The 13,386-nt window shown below is 48.0% G+C and overlaps 6 protein-coding genes across 7 annotated transcripts; 4 read left to right on the forward strand and 2 right to left on the reverse strand.

Annotated features, from left to right (window-relative positions):
• The first annotated feature begins 88 nt into the window (after positions 1-88).
• Positions 89-4,556, forward strand: LOC121588712 (ras-like protein 2). Its single transcript, XM_041906988.1, has 3 exons — positions 89-432; positions 2,091-2,178; positions 2,262-4,556. The coding sequence occupies exons 1-3, from the start codon at positions 325-327 to the stop codon at positions 2,669-2,671; spliced, it is 606 nt and encodes a 201-aa protein (XP_041762922.1). The 5' UTR covers positions 89-324; the 3' UTR covers positions 2,672-4,556.
• A 34-nt stretch (positions 4,557-4,590) lies between these two features.
• Positions 4,591-6,662, reverse strand: LOC121588711 (venom protease-like). Of its 2 annotated transcripts, none has more exons than XM_041906986.1 (6): positions 6,437-6,662; positions 5,965-6,359; positions 5,575-5,897; positions 5,432-5,507; positions 5,271-5,355; positions 4,591-5,202 (listed from the first exon to the last, which is right to left on the reverse strand). In XM_041906986.1, exons 1-6 carry the CDS (start codon positions 6,498-6,500, stop codon positions 4,766-4,768), a joined length of 1,380 nt encoding a protein of 459 aa, XP_041762920.1. In that variant the 5' UTR covers positions 6,501-6,662; the 3' UTR covers positions 4,591-4,765. The 2 variants fall into 2 exon arrangements, with proteins under 2 accessions (XP_041762920.1, XP_041762921.1); XM_041906987.1 differs by having other exon boundaries at positions 6,496-6,661.
• A 504-nt stretch (positions 6,663-7,166) lies between these two features.
• On the forward strand, positions 7,167-8,970 carry LOC121588182 (45 kDa calcium-binding protein). The gene is made up of 3 exons (XM_041905863.1): positions 7,167-7,957; positions 8,032-8,707; positions 8,801-8,970. Exons 1-3 carry the CDS (start codon positions 7,701-7,703, stop codon positions 8,873-8,875), a joined length of 1,008 nt encoding a protein of 335 aa, XP_041761797.1. The 5' UTR covers positions 7,167-7,700; the 3' UTR covers positions 8,876-8,970.
• A 163-nt stretch (positions 8,971-9,133) lies between these two features.
• On the forward strand, positions 9,134-10,415 carry LOC121588184. Its single transcript, XM_041905864.1, has 4 exons — positions 9,134-9,392; positions 9,457-9,568; positions 9,634-9,847; positions 9,914-10,415. The coding sequence occupies exons 1-4, from the start codon at positions 9,276-9,278 to the stop codon at positions 10,374-10,376; spliced, it is 906 nt and encodes a 301-aa protein (XP_041761798.1). The 5' UTR covers positions 9,134-9,275; the 3' UTR covers positions 10,377-10,415.
• LOC121588181 (3-oxoacyl-[acyl-carrier-protein] synthase, mitochondrial) lies at positions 10,374-11,989 on the reverse strand. The gene has a single exon (XM_041905862.1). It carries the CDS (start codon positions 11,761-11,763, stop codon positions 10,387-10,389), a length of 1,377 nt encoding a protein of 458 aa, XP_041761796.1. The 5' UTR covers positions 11,764-11,989; the 3' UTR covers positions 10,374-10,386.
• Positions 11,990-12,062: 73 nt separating this feature from the next.
• LOC121588185 (ribosomal RNA small subunit methyltransferase NEP1) lies at positions 12,063-13,053 on the forward strand. Its single transcript, XM_041905865.1, has 3 exons — positions 12,063-12,301; positions 12,382-12,625; positions 12,697-13,053. The coding sequence occupies exons 1-3, from the start codon at positions 12,155-12,157 to the stop codon at positions 13,020-13,022; spliced, it is 717 nt and encodes a 238-aa protein (XP_041761799.1). The 5' UTR covers positions 12,063-12,154; the 3' UTR covers positions 13,023-13,053.
• Positions 13,054-13,386: the final 333 nt, after the last annotated feature.

Consider the following 13,386-nt stretch of genomic DNA (forward strand, 5'->3'; position numbering starts at 1 on the left):
CTCAATAGACCTTGACGAAAACCACGGGTTTTGCCTAGCGGGCGGCCCCGTACGTCAAACAACCGATTCGTTTTATCCGTGCACCCTCCCGAACGAACGATGCTCCACCGTATTTTGTTTCCGTTGTGTTGTTAGTAAACGCGCCGTCGGTTTTTGGTTTTATTTCGATTGTTTCACCCAGTGCACCGCGTATTCCCTTCGCCTGATCGTGTTTGCACCGCGTGTGCATGTGAGTTTGTGAAGTTCGGTGTGCACGATCGCTCCTCCTCTTCCCGCGCACTCCCGTTCGTTTTCCCCAATCCACCAGGGCCAGGGTGTTCCAGAATGTCCCGTTACAACCAAACGCACGCAGGCTATGCCCAGACCTTCAAGCTGGTCGTTGTGGGTGGAGGAGGTGTTGGCAAGTCCGCTATCACCATCCAATTCATTCAGGTATTTTTAGCAGTAAGCTAAACATTGCGATATCGCACTTTTCCCACCCGCCCGCAAGCCCTTCCCCTGGGCAGCAGCTACCGTGCCAGCATCCTTGCGTAAGCTGAAGAGAAACAAGTAGCATCTGGTGCTGTTGCATTGCCAGATAAGATCCATTTCGGATCATAAGTCACGCGGAAACAGGTCGCTCGCTCGATGTGAAGTGTTTCGCTATCGCCGATTTTGCTCCCGCCGCTGGCCTCGCACTTGAGGGGCCCAAAATCAGCCACTTTCCTCAACCATCATTGTCCATCGGCTGGTGTTCCATGCGAACGAACGAACGAACGAACGAGCGTACGAATACAATCTTCGCCCGCGCGTAATCTCGTTGCCTCGATGCGCGTGATCGCGCGAAAGAGATGGTGCATGCAAATACGCTGCTCGCGAACCAATCATAAGCTGTAATTCACCGCATAAGTTAGGACGACGTCATCCACCGCCGTGCGGCCGCTGCTGGGACTGTCACTTGTCCCCGTCGTTATCGCCCACATAATTTTTGTACACTTTCGTCACTCTTTGCGATCCGCTGCTGATTGCCAAGGCAAACAGAACGGGCCAGCGGCATGAATCGTTGCCATTGAGACGAAATCCCGCTTGGGTGGGTTCATGGCGCTCGAGGAGGATGAAGTTTTTTTTTTCTACTTTTCTGTAACAGATGAAACATACACGCGATCTATGCGCTCTCGATCATGTCACACCTCTGAAAGTGGCATGCGAAAAGAAATAGGGAAAAATGATGATGCTGTTCTGCTACCCCTGACCATGAACGGTGCAATGTTCTGTTGGAAATGGCGTTTGAAACGAAGCAGATGGTGCTGGTGTTGCGAGGATTATCGCAAAGACCAACGGATCGCGAGACCTTGTGCAGCCAAAAAAGCCATCCACAGCACGCACACACACACACACTCACACGAGGAACCTTGAAAGCAGATGCTAATGAATTTATTATATGTAGATAGAGGGGGTAACTCGGGAAAACCACGGCACATATGTATGCAACAAGTTGGTTCTATTCTTAGTGATGCACCCGCGACCGCTGGCCTTCGGTATTGCAGTAGAAGGGCGCGGCATTTGATTTGCTCTTAGCGGAGGATGATGGTGTCATACGAACATGGTGACATTGATCGCCCACAAGCAGAACGGAATCATAAACGAAAACATATTTCCTTTGTCCATGCGCACGAATCTAGGTAAATCTTGACCTACAATAGATCGCTGGCAACAGTTGGTAACGACTAGCGTGGTTAAGTACAACAGGCACCGTACGCACAGCAGCGATGAGTAATGCAGATGAAAGTGAACGATCTGTTCTAAAAATATTTGCAATAATTGTTCATAAACGCTATAAATAGGTACGCTCACCTATCGGTGTGGCAGAACTGGCGGAACTACACGGCATGGGGTAATGGCAATGAAGTGTTGTAGGCCTGCGGGAATGCTTGTTGTTACCATGGATTATGTTTCTATCTTTTGCGAAATGACCTCGCTTGCAGGGCAGGGCTAGATCGGGAGTATCGAAATAAATTGGAATGTAAATAAGCGTTCGCACAAGTAAATATTACATCTGGCGCATATGTAAATCCCTATCTACTGTGACTTTTCTCTTCTGCTTCTTTTAGAGCTACTTTGTAACCGACTACGATCCTACAATCGAAGATTCCTACACCAAACAGTGCGTCATCGACGATGCGCCTGCAAAGCTGGACAGTAAGTAGCGACCGAATGCGATACAAATGTGTGTTAGTGTTGTGATTGCTAATGTTTGCTTTCCTTTTACCCCTGCCCTGCAGTACTCGACACGGCCGGCCAGGAGGAGTTCAGTGCAATGCGCGAACAGTACATGCGTTCGGGCGAGGGCTTCCTGCTCGTGTTCGCCGTGACGGATCACGCGAGCTTCGACGAGATATACAAATTTCACAAGCAAATACTGCGCGTGAAGGATCGCGACGAGTTCCCGATGCTAATGGTGGGCAACAAGTCCGATCTCGATCACCAGCGCGTCGTTTCGCTGGAGGAGGCGCAACAGTTGAGCCGGCAGCTAAAAATTCCCTACATCGAGTGCAGCGCGAAGCTGCGCATTAACGTCGACCAGGCGTTTCACGAGCTCGTGCGGGTGGTGCGAAAGTTTCAGCTTTCCGAGCGACCGCTGGTGGATGAGAAGGGCAAGCGAAAGAACAGGAAAAAGTGCTGCATACTGTAATGGAGTGGTTCTTACTGACAAATTCCTTCCCGTTTACAACCGCCATCACGTTTGCTGCTCGTGCTGCTCGTGCTTCCCTCCTCATCACTACTAACGAGCGGGTTCGCTCGTTCCCCAGTGCCGAAAATGCAGCTAATCTTCGTTTTGTTTCGTTTAATTACGTTTAACTACCATGGTGTTGTGTTCGTTTCCGTCATAATTTCGTCGTCGATCGATGTGTAAGATAGGTGTAGTACACTTAACCACACTCCCCGCAACACTCACAACAGAACGCACAGCGCGAGAGCTGAAAACTCAAAAACAAACCCCCACTAATGCATGTTTTAGTATTTAAGCTAACTAAATCGAACAGAGCGCAGCCGAAATAGGATGGTTTTAAGTGCCAAAGTGCCCACATCCTGCTGTAAGCGGGACAATAATGTGTGCATTGTTTGTTACAGATGCAACTAACGCACACCTACACAGCAGACTGCCGCCCCAAATGCTCTCCCCACCGATCAGCGCTGGGTGTGTTGGCAGGCATATTCAGATCTATACTTGACTTTTATTGCTTATCGTAAAACGTCGAAACATTTTACATTGTTAGCTCCATATCAATCGATGCATCGATTTTGCCAAGAGCAAGACTGGTGTTGCTGGAATAGAGATAGATAGAGCGGTGGGAGAACGACATCCGACGATGTGCCATAACAGAGCAATATTCTGAAGATGATGTTATGTTTACCTAACGTTCAATGTTTTGCACAAACTAACCGTCTTTTTATGCGGTTTATAACTTTACTCTGGAATGGGTTATGTGCCAGCTCCATACTCAATCATTGGCACGATTGTTATGTAGACACACATTGAACAAACACGATTTCATTCGATGTTCATGGCATTGTTTTGTAATTTATTCTTTTTTCACACACAATTTGTTGTGAAATTATTTGCTGCTAGAGCAAAAATTAATCTGCAAACAGTTTCGTTAAAATCATTCGAACTAAGTGAGTGTATTTTACAGCACTACTGCACGAGTTCAGATGAATGTTAACGGCAAAAGAAAAGAAGAAAAAACCAGCATATATCAAACGACGAATTTGACGGGGCGCTCAAAAGCGTCACATACACACATATTTAACGATATCGAAAACAAGACTTATCCGTAGTTCACTAAGTGTTACATTTTTTAATTGGGAGGAACAAACCGCCCGATCGTGTTGTGTTTACACACCCTTCACGAAGCGAACGGCAGTTACAGCAAACAGCAAACATTATATACAATCCGGATATAAAGGAAAGCAAACACACAGTTGTTAGTGTAGAACAATAATCTAATCATACGCGCGCTAGCTAATACATACAAAGTAACAGAACGGCGTTAATATTCGTTGTACAATCGGTAGTTTCGTAAACGACCGGCCCAATCGCAGATTAGTTGTCTATCGCGGTCCCAGTTGAAGCAACTAGGGATACACTAATCGGGGCAATGGCATACAATGATACGGCCTATTATAGGTGAACGACGATAGCGCAACGCTTTCGTATATGCAGCCAAGAGAACAAGTGTCTATTAACCAAAATAATAACGGAACGTTAATGATTAGCTTTATTATGTGTGCTTCGACAAATGCAATCAGCTGTGGCAGCTAAAAAAAGGCGTTCGAAGAGAAAGAGGCGTACGGGGAAAGAGGTAGAACAAATCATTATTAAAACAGTCCAAGCTTAGTTTATCCACCGTACAATATGCAATATACACGGGTAATGATTTCGCTAGTAATGTTTTAAACGTTATCACAACACACGCCTAGCAGGCAAGATCAGGAAACACCAATTCGTTCAGTATCCGGTGCTAAATTATCGTAAATGTGGGTGTTTCTGGTAGCAAAGCTAACCCCTTTTTCTTTGAAAAAGAATTGTAACAAACACAGTGGTTCAGGTTAATCATATATTTTCGTTTACATTTTAACGCTGTGCATATCGTTTGTCGAAATCTTTGTTAATCAAATACATATATTTACTGGATTTTAATCTACTAATGAGAAACAAATGGAAGGGTTTTCTTTTTCTTTCTTTTCGCTGTTGGCACTTCGGCACCCCGTAACCTGCACATTGTTACCGTTTTATCTGTCCCACTATCCAATCGACAAAGGTGGCCACCCGCGTATACACACCGGGCAGTTCGGCCCGCGCACAACCGACCCCGTACGACACGATGCCGATTTGGAAGTAGTGAAACTTCTTGCTGACAAGATACGGCAACATCAGTGGACCGCCACTGTCGCCCTGGCAGGAGTCCTTGCCACCCTCCAGAAACCCGGCACACAGCACTGCGTCGTCGAACTGCTTGGTGGAGTACAGTTTGCGTATCTTTTTGTACAGCTGGCTGCATTCTTCATTTTCCAGTATGGGAATCTGTAGCTCCTGCAGTACCTTCGCCTCGAAGCCCGTCTCCTTGGTGCGACCCCAACCGGCTATGAATGGGTTGTAGCCGGTGAAGTCGGCACTGCGCACCGGTTCGTTCGTGGGCAGACAAATCGGTTTGATACGGGCTTAAGCGGGAGTGGAAATTATTGTCGGAAGCAGCGTTCAAAGAAGGGAACCTTTATGTAGCACTTACCATTGAACTCCACCGTTTCGGTTAAGAATAGTATTGCAACATCCGAATGACCATCAAACGTATCGTACGATGGATGGGAAACGTACTGAAATGGGAAAGAAATAGCAGCAAAACAAGTATTTAATTACGCTCTTTATAAAATTGATCGCCATCGATCGCACCTTGTACACCGGTACATCAACGTGCGCCGACTCGGTTTGATTGTCCATATCGTGCTCTCCCAATCGTACAACGGATCTGCAAGTAAGAACAATCATGTAAAGTCCTTTCACGTCGGAATAGAAACTAACGCATCCATACTTACAACGAAGACAGTATGCAATGAGCCGCCGTAAGCACGTGACGATCCGTGATAAGTGAGCCTCCGCAACGGAAGTCAACGTCCCCGAACGCTTCCTCGTAACCGACCAAAGCCATCCACGGCCAGCCATTCAAGGCAGCCGGCACGCCACCGACAACTCGATTGTGCTCGACGTCGCTTACACCGCATCCGTCCGCTGGTGTTGGCAGAACGGTCGGTTTCGCAAAAATCGGGGGATCATTCGCAAGACGCTTTTGTTGCAGTACGATCGGTGTGGTGGAACGAATTTTCGTAGAGCGTCCCGTAGTGGTGGTGATTGGTAAGGGCTAGGGGCAGACAAAGCAATCATCAGATCTTTATTACAATTTTGAAAAAAGGCTCCTTAATTCTTACCGTAGTGGTTGTACTGCTGGTGGTAGGTTTGGTTGTCGTCTCTGCCGCACAGGGTCCTGTGCTACCATCGGGCCTAACACACTCCAACCCTACGCTGGGTCGTGCCGTAGTTGGAAAAGTGGATATGATGGGACGCTCGAACGTTTTTACCGTAGTAGTTCGGGCCGTTGGTGTGGCCGTCGTTCTCCTCGGTGGTGCTGGAGCGCTCGTTTGACCTGCGCTAGATACAGCATGCGAACAACAAACACTTCCAATTCCGAGGAAATTCTGGCATCCTCGTGGAGCCGCCCCGAACAGGCTGAACGGATTAATGTTGAGCTGAAAAGCGGTCGGGCAGGAGGTAATGCTCATGCACACACCTCTCACTCCCGAGGAAGTGTAGCACGGCTGACCATCTGCAAAAAGGGGGGGTAATTTGAAGATTAATCACTGGAAATGGTGTGTTGTGGGGTGTGTTCTGGGGATCAATCACCTTGAGCTGTCGCTATGTGTACGATCAACAGTAATGGGATAGGACAAGATTTTACGAACCACATAGTTTTGGTGTAAGAATTTGGAGATGTAAGTTGCAGAGTGGCGGTCTCGCTTAAATCTTTACAACGACTGGAACGACCGGCGTGATCGAATCGGTGGTGTGTCCGGTACCCCAACGAAGGATAGACTGCACATACATTAACATCGCTCTATCGAGAAGACGTTCAAACTCAGGTTCTGGGAAGCTGTAAGACCAGTTTTTATTCAAGATGCTTCAAATTATAGGTGTTTCCCCTTTGCCGGAGGGTTCATTACCTTTGCTTTTTTGTTTGCAAACACCGATAAGTATCATCACGGAATGCTCAATCGTGAATGAGCTGAATGCTTACCGGTAGTTGGCTGTTTGCTTTGCTTTCTTGAACTTCTTAAACCGAACAATGAACGTGAGGCGTGGGTTCTACAATTTAGGCATTTTTAACATTTTTGACTGTACAGTAACTTTGCTGGAATGTATAACTTTGAAAATTACCTTTGTTGCTGGATTGTTCTCAGATTACGCTATTTAGTCTTTCATGTGTAACATTTAGAATTTCTTTCGACTTTGAGAATTTAAAATATCACATTGTTTGCTCATTAAATGTTATATTCTCTTGTTAATCGATCCCTTCCCGTACCATAGTGATATGTTCCCTGAGCGAAGTTTCCGCGTATTGCATACCTTTAGGCGGATTGATGGAAACGCTTCCCCTGCTTCAGAAGCATTCGCTCTCCATCTCTTTTCCACTGCCACCGACCAGAAAGAGATGGATCGCTTCAACGCACATGCGAGAAAACATAAACATTTGCAGCTTTTCTGCGGACCAGCAAACAATCGGAAAAGCTTTCCTCCTTGCTAGAAGATTAAAAAACGCGGAAGTGATGTTGAGTTAAAAGCGGATTTTCCAAACAACCAGAAGTGCAGAAGCAGCGTCGAGATTGGTCAACGATGGATTTGATTTTAGTTAGTGTAACAACAGAACCAACAAGCAGGAAACTTGTTTTCTGTTCGACAAACGACGTGTAACTTGCAGCTGGCTGCTACTTTCACATTTTAACTGCTCTCGTTGTGTGTGTGTGCGTGCCTGGGGGTGGCGCAAAGGGGCGCGCGCGTATAGAGCAGAGCGAGAAGAGCAAAACAAAAAACGCAAAACAAAAGTAAAAGTTTTATCTCATCGTTTCGCGTTGGAAATTGCGGTGCGTTGTACTTTCGCTGCGGAAATCCGATGGCCAAACCCGCAAAGTTCTTGCGCAATGTTCCACGCCTGTCCACGCTGTTCCCGCTGGTGCTGTACGTGCTGTTCATACTCTGCATACTAGTGTTGGCATTTTCCTCCCGCAGCCACAGCGATGGAAAGGGTCAGAAGACGGAACAAGCCGGAAGTGGTGCATCGAGCAACGAGAGCCCGAATGGGCCCGCCCCGCTCGTTTACCGGAAGCTGGAGGAAAGTGTGGTAAAGGAGCTGGCGGAAGCGTTCGCAAAGTAAGAAAGACGACGGGTTTGGATATGTTAAATCGAGCAACAAATTTACGACAATCTATCATTTTCCATTGCAGGGCCGACACAAATGGCGACAAGCATCTGACCGTGCAGGAGTTGGCAAAGTTCATTAACTTTAAGATACGCGAACACATCGACGAAGCGATCCGCACCAATCCGATCATGTTCGTCGAGATCGACCACAAACCGCGGGACGGTCTGGTGAGCTGGGACGAGTACCAGGGCTACTGGTTGCGCGGGCAGGGCATCCAGGGGGACAGCCACATGAAGAAGAGCGCATTCGACAAGCTGGACCGGAAGGTGAAGGAATCGATCGCACGTGACAAAGCGCACTGGATGGAGGCGGCCCGGACCGATCCGCTCAGCCTGACGCTGGACGAGTTTCTTTCCTTTCGCCATCCGGAATCGAGCACCGTCAACTTGCTCAATCTCGTCGACGACATACTGCGACAGTTTGACGTGGACGGCGATGACCATCTGACGGTGGAGGAGTTTTCCGACGTGCAAACGACCGATCTGGGCGAGGGCAAAAAGTTTATCCTTTCGCAGAACGTGCGCGAGCGGAAGGAAGAGTTCACGAAGGTGATCGACAAAAATCGGGACGGGAAGGCGGATCGGGGTGAGCTGCTGTCGTACGTTGATCCGCGGCATCCGCGCTATGCAATACAGGAAGCATCGACACTGTTTACGCTGGCCGATGCAAACAAGGATAAGAAGCTGCTGATGCATGAGGTAAGGATCGGGGAGGCACAATCTTCACAACTTGTGTTGCTACCTGTTGTGGTTTGGATAGTTCAGTGCGTTTCTATGTTTGCTATTTTACAGATGCTGGCCAAATCGGCAATATTCATATCGTCGAAAATGGTGCACACTGCGGAAAGTTTTCATGATGAGTTTTAAGTAGTGTACCGAAAAGTGCGTGCAGTCAACGTTCCTTGCTTCGGAAGTGATCGACATATCTGTGAAATAAATGTGTTGTGTTTGTTTTATTTAAATTGTGTTTTAAACGATTGCTACTTTTAAGAATGCCTTGTCTTTAAATTGCAAATTAATTTACAACAAAAAAAACGTTCAAATTAAAAAAAATTAACATTCCTACCCCTTATTCGCTCCATGGAATCCTTTCGCCCGGCAAAACAAAAAAATTGCTGTCAAAGTCAGCTGATGACAGATTGTTGATGTTTACATGGACCGGCAGAATGGTGCTGGTGTGGTCCAAAATCTCTTAAAAATTAAATAAACATCCTCATCCGGTGATAGCATCGTGCCTGTACTTAACTAATGTTACTATCGCCATGCGATGGCATCGAAGCAGCTTGTACTGGATCACTTAAAGTCGTTCATCGAAGAGTCTGAAAGCAGAATAAACAGGATTTTGCAAAGCGTTGGATGGAGCAAAGAAAGCTTGCTGAATTCGGTAAGATCATTTGAACGGCATGCGGAATTGCAGTTTATTATTGCTCATAATCTTCCATTTTCAGAATGTCACCAAAACCACCGATGAACACAGCCAGGATAAAAATCAATCAAACAATACCGACACATTACCGGCTTCTTTCCAACCCTCCGATAGTCGTTCATCGATTCGTTTGGGTAAAGTAGTTAAACTGCTCACCAGCTAGAATAGTCGTAAAAGCTACTTATTGTTCTATTTTTAGATAACATTAAACAAGCAGAAGCCATATTAGAGGAAGTGTACCGTAACCCGTCGTTTGAGTTGGGCGTCCCATTTGAAAACCTGGTCGATCGTGACCCTCCATCGAGCATTGCAGATTTGCATGTAAACTTTACACGCGAAGAACGGTTGTCAATTTGCCAGCATGTGCTTGCAAACACTACCAAACCACCGGACGTGCCAGAAATCAAAATAAGGTACGAAAGGGAAAAAAGTGTGTAAAATTGTGGTTAAAAATCGATCCTTCCGTCGTTCGTTTTTAGGTTCAAGCAAGATACACACTCTGAAGAAAAGCCTACTTCGCTGCCCGAAATAGCTGCCATCGTGCGAGATGCACGGAGACGCAACCCAAAACACAGAGTGTCCCGCAATCCTTTGACCTACAGTGAGGAACTGAGACACGTCATTCAAGTGCAGACGGACGCTTTGGCACACCATTTTCGTCAGACTTCCCGCACTGCTGTAGTGGACGCTAGAGAAGGCAGACGAAGGGAATCGAAACATGTTCGTAAGTCGCGTTCCAAATCTCCCCTACTAGATCGTAACGATAGAAGCAGAAAGAACGAAACGAACTACGTTCGAAGATCTCGCTCAAACTCTCCTGCACCAGGCCGTAGCTATAGGAAGCGAAATCGACACCGTAGCCGTTCCCGTGACCGTTCCAGATCAAACGAACGGAAACGCCATAAATCGGAAAAGAAACACAAGAAAAAGCGCGACCGATAACGTTCACCGTTTATTCGCTGTATTCACCAATGCAGAGACAGGCGTTGGTGCCACCAAAACCGAACGAGTTTTTCAACGCCACCCGCCGACGGTGCTTCCCCTCCCACGGTTCGGAGCTGTTCGCCACGTAATGCAGCCCGGCCATATCGTCCGTTACGTTGTGCAGATTGACGGTAGGCGGAAGCAGACCATGCCTGCAGGCCATCACGACGAACAGCGCTTCCAAGTTGCCGGCCGCACCGAGCAAATGTCCATGGGCGCCCTTCGTCGACGAAACCGCCAGCGACCGTGTGTGCTCCCCGAAAAGTGTCCTTATCGCACGGGCTTCTATCGCATCACCGATCGGGGTCGATGTGGCGTGCGCATTAACGTACCCAATGTCGGCAACCGTTACGCCACCATCGGCAAGGGCTCGCTGCATTGCCAACAGCGCTCCCGTCCCATCCTCCCGCGGTGCCGTCAGATGGGACGCATCGCCAGACAAACCGTACCCGAGTATCTCGCCGTAGATTGGTGCTCCTCGCCGCAGGGCATGCTGCAGCTCTTCCAGCACGAAAATGGCCGACCCCTCACCCATCACAAAGCCATCGCGACGCTCGTCGAACGGTCGGGACGATGCCGTCGGTTCGTCGTTGAACGCCGTGCTGAGCGCTCGCAGCCGACAGAATCCGGCAATCCCGAGCGGACTGATGCAAGCTTCCGCACCGCCACACACCATCACGTCCGCATCGCCGTGCTGAATGAAGCGGAACGCATCGCCTATGGCATGGGCACCCGTAGCACAGGCGGTAGAAACGGCATGGTTCGGTCCGCGAAACCCGTACCGGATGCTAAGCTGTCCGGCCGGCATGTTGGGCAAGATGCGGGGCACAAAAAATGGGCTCACTCGGTTATATCCCTTCTTGAGCGCTTCGTTCGTCTCGCAAATGTCCATCAGATCTACCATGCCCATACCGATGGCGACACCGGTGCGCTGGCAGGCGGTTTCATCCTCCACGGCCGGCATCCAGCTAGCACTCGAGAGAGCCTCCTTGGCAGCGATCAACGCAAAGGCGGTAGCACGTGCCATCGTTTTGAGCTCGGTTTTGGAGAAACATTTTTCCAGATCGATGTCGTTCTTGTCGATTGTGGCCGCTACGCGGCAGGGAAGCTTATCGTACGTTTCTCCCACCAGTCGACCAACTTTTGACTGACCGGAGAGGATCGTTTGCCAGGCCGCTTCCACATTGCAGCCGACAGGTGATACTACACCGAGCCCAGTTACCACCACCCGGCGTCGTCCACTGTCTCTGGTGTGTTTCGAGTGTGATTGGTGTATAGTTCGCAGCACGTAGGGGAGACTGTTCCGTGCGCGCAGCAAACAGTAGCTGTGAGCGTTTGGTCCCATCGTGTTACTGTACTGTTCTCGTAATCAGTAGAGTCTTTGGTATTAGAGCGAAACAAACTCCTAACGCATAGGTAACACACAACACTATTACTATTGTGGGCAAAGATCTAAGTCAAGCGGTACACATCTACCCTCAAAAAGTCTGTAGAAACTTGCTGTTTTATATTAATTTTTTTTTAAAACGTACAATATAGTGAAAATTGGAGTTTGCTGTCGTAAATGAAAATAAAAACAACGTACTGTCATTGCGATGTCAGCGCATCGTTGACAGCTGATTTAACGCACTGACAACATACAAAACACGCGCGTGTGGTTTTGTTGTTTATCACCTACGGCACACAAATCTTTTCCCGCTGCCGCGAAAGTACCTCTATTGTTTGACCGGTAAAAAATGGGTAGAAAACGACATGCTGGCGCATCGGAGGAAACGGAGGGAGAGTACGATTTGCCAGCGAAACACATGAACACCAGCCACATCCGAGCGAACGAACGGCGGCTGATCATTGTGCTCGAAGGGGCTCAGCTTGAAACGGTCAAGGTAGGCTTTGGCAACCAGATTCAGATTCGACAACGAGATGGACGCTAAAATCAACGCCCACTGCTTCTTACCCTTTCCAGGTGGGCCAAGTGTTTGAGCTGCTAAACTGTGACGATCACATCAACATACTGAGGAGGAACAAGCGCGACCCGGGAAGCTGCCGGCCCGACATAACGCACCAGTCGCTGTTGATGCTGATGGACTCGCCGCTGAACCGGGCCGGACTGTTGCAAGTGTTCGTGAAGACGGAAAAGAACGTTCTGATCGAAATAGATCCGCAAACGAGAATTCCGCGCACCTTCAAACGGTTTGCCGGTTTAATGGGTAAGCAAAATGTGTAACCCGTGGTGCGGTGCGGCCCTTCCTCTAATCAACGCTTTTTCTTCCATTTCCAGTGCAACTGCTGCACAAATTTTCCGTCAAGGCAGCCGATTCGGATAAGAAGCTGATGAGAATTGTAAAAAATCCAATCACCAACCATCTGCCCGTCGGGTGCAGAAAGATAGCAATGTCTTTCAGCGCCAGCGAGGTGAAGAACGCCAAGGAGCTGGTGCCGGCGACCAACGAACCGTTGACGCTGGTCGTTGGCGCGTTTGCGCACGGCAATCTGAACCTAGACTATACGGAGGGAGCGACATCCATCAGCAACTATCCACTATCTGCAGCATTAACGTGTACGAAGTTGTGTTCTGCTTTCGAGGAAGTATGGGGAATCATCTAGAGCTAGCAATAAACGGTGTCGCCCCGTTAAAGTAGTTGGTGTGTGAGTTTTGCCAATTTGCCTCACTTTTGCGGGGAGGGTTGCTGTAAAAGTATTGTACATTAAAATGTCCATATATTCAAAGAATTTCTAACAGATCTGAAAGGGAATCAAGACTTTCTGATCGCTATAACAACAAACCGGAAGTAACATTTGAACAGTTTTCTGTGTCAAAAGGTGTGACGTGTAGACACTGCTTCATTAAATGCATTGCACCAAAACAATAAAATTAAATATCTATCTGCCATTCTGGGCAACCATCTATTGCCACCAATTTCGAGTAAGTTCAATTGCTTTGTTTCGTCGAGAAGTTGTTGAAATTGTT

Source organism: Anopheles merus, chromosome 2R (assembly GCF_017562075.2).
Source record: "Anopheles merus strain MAF chromosome 2R, AmerM5.1, whole genome shotgun sequence".
NCBI classification, from domain to species: domain Eukaryota; kingdom Metazoa; phylum Arthropoda; class Insecta; order Diptera; family Culicidae; genus Anopheles; species Anopheles merus.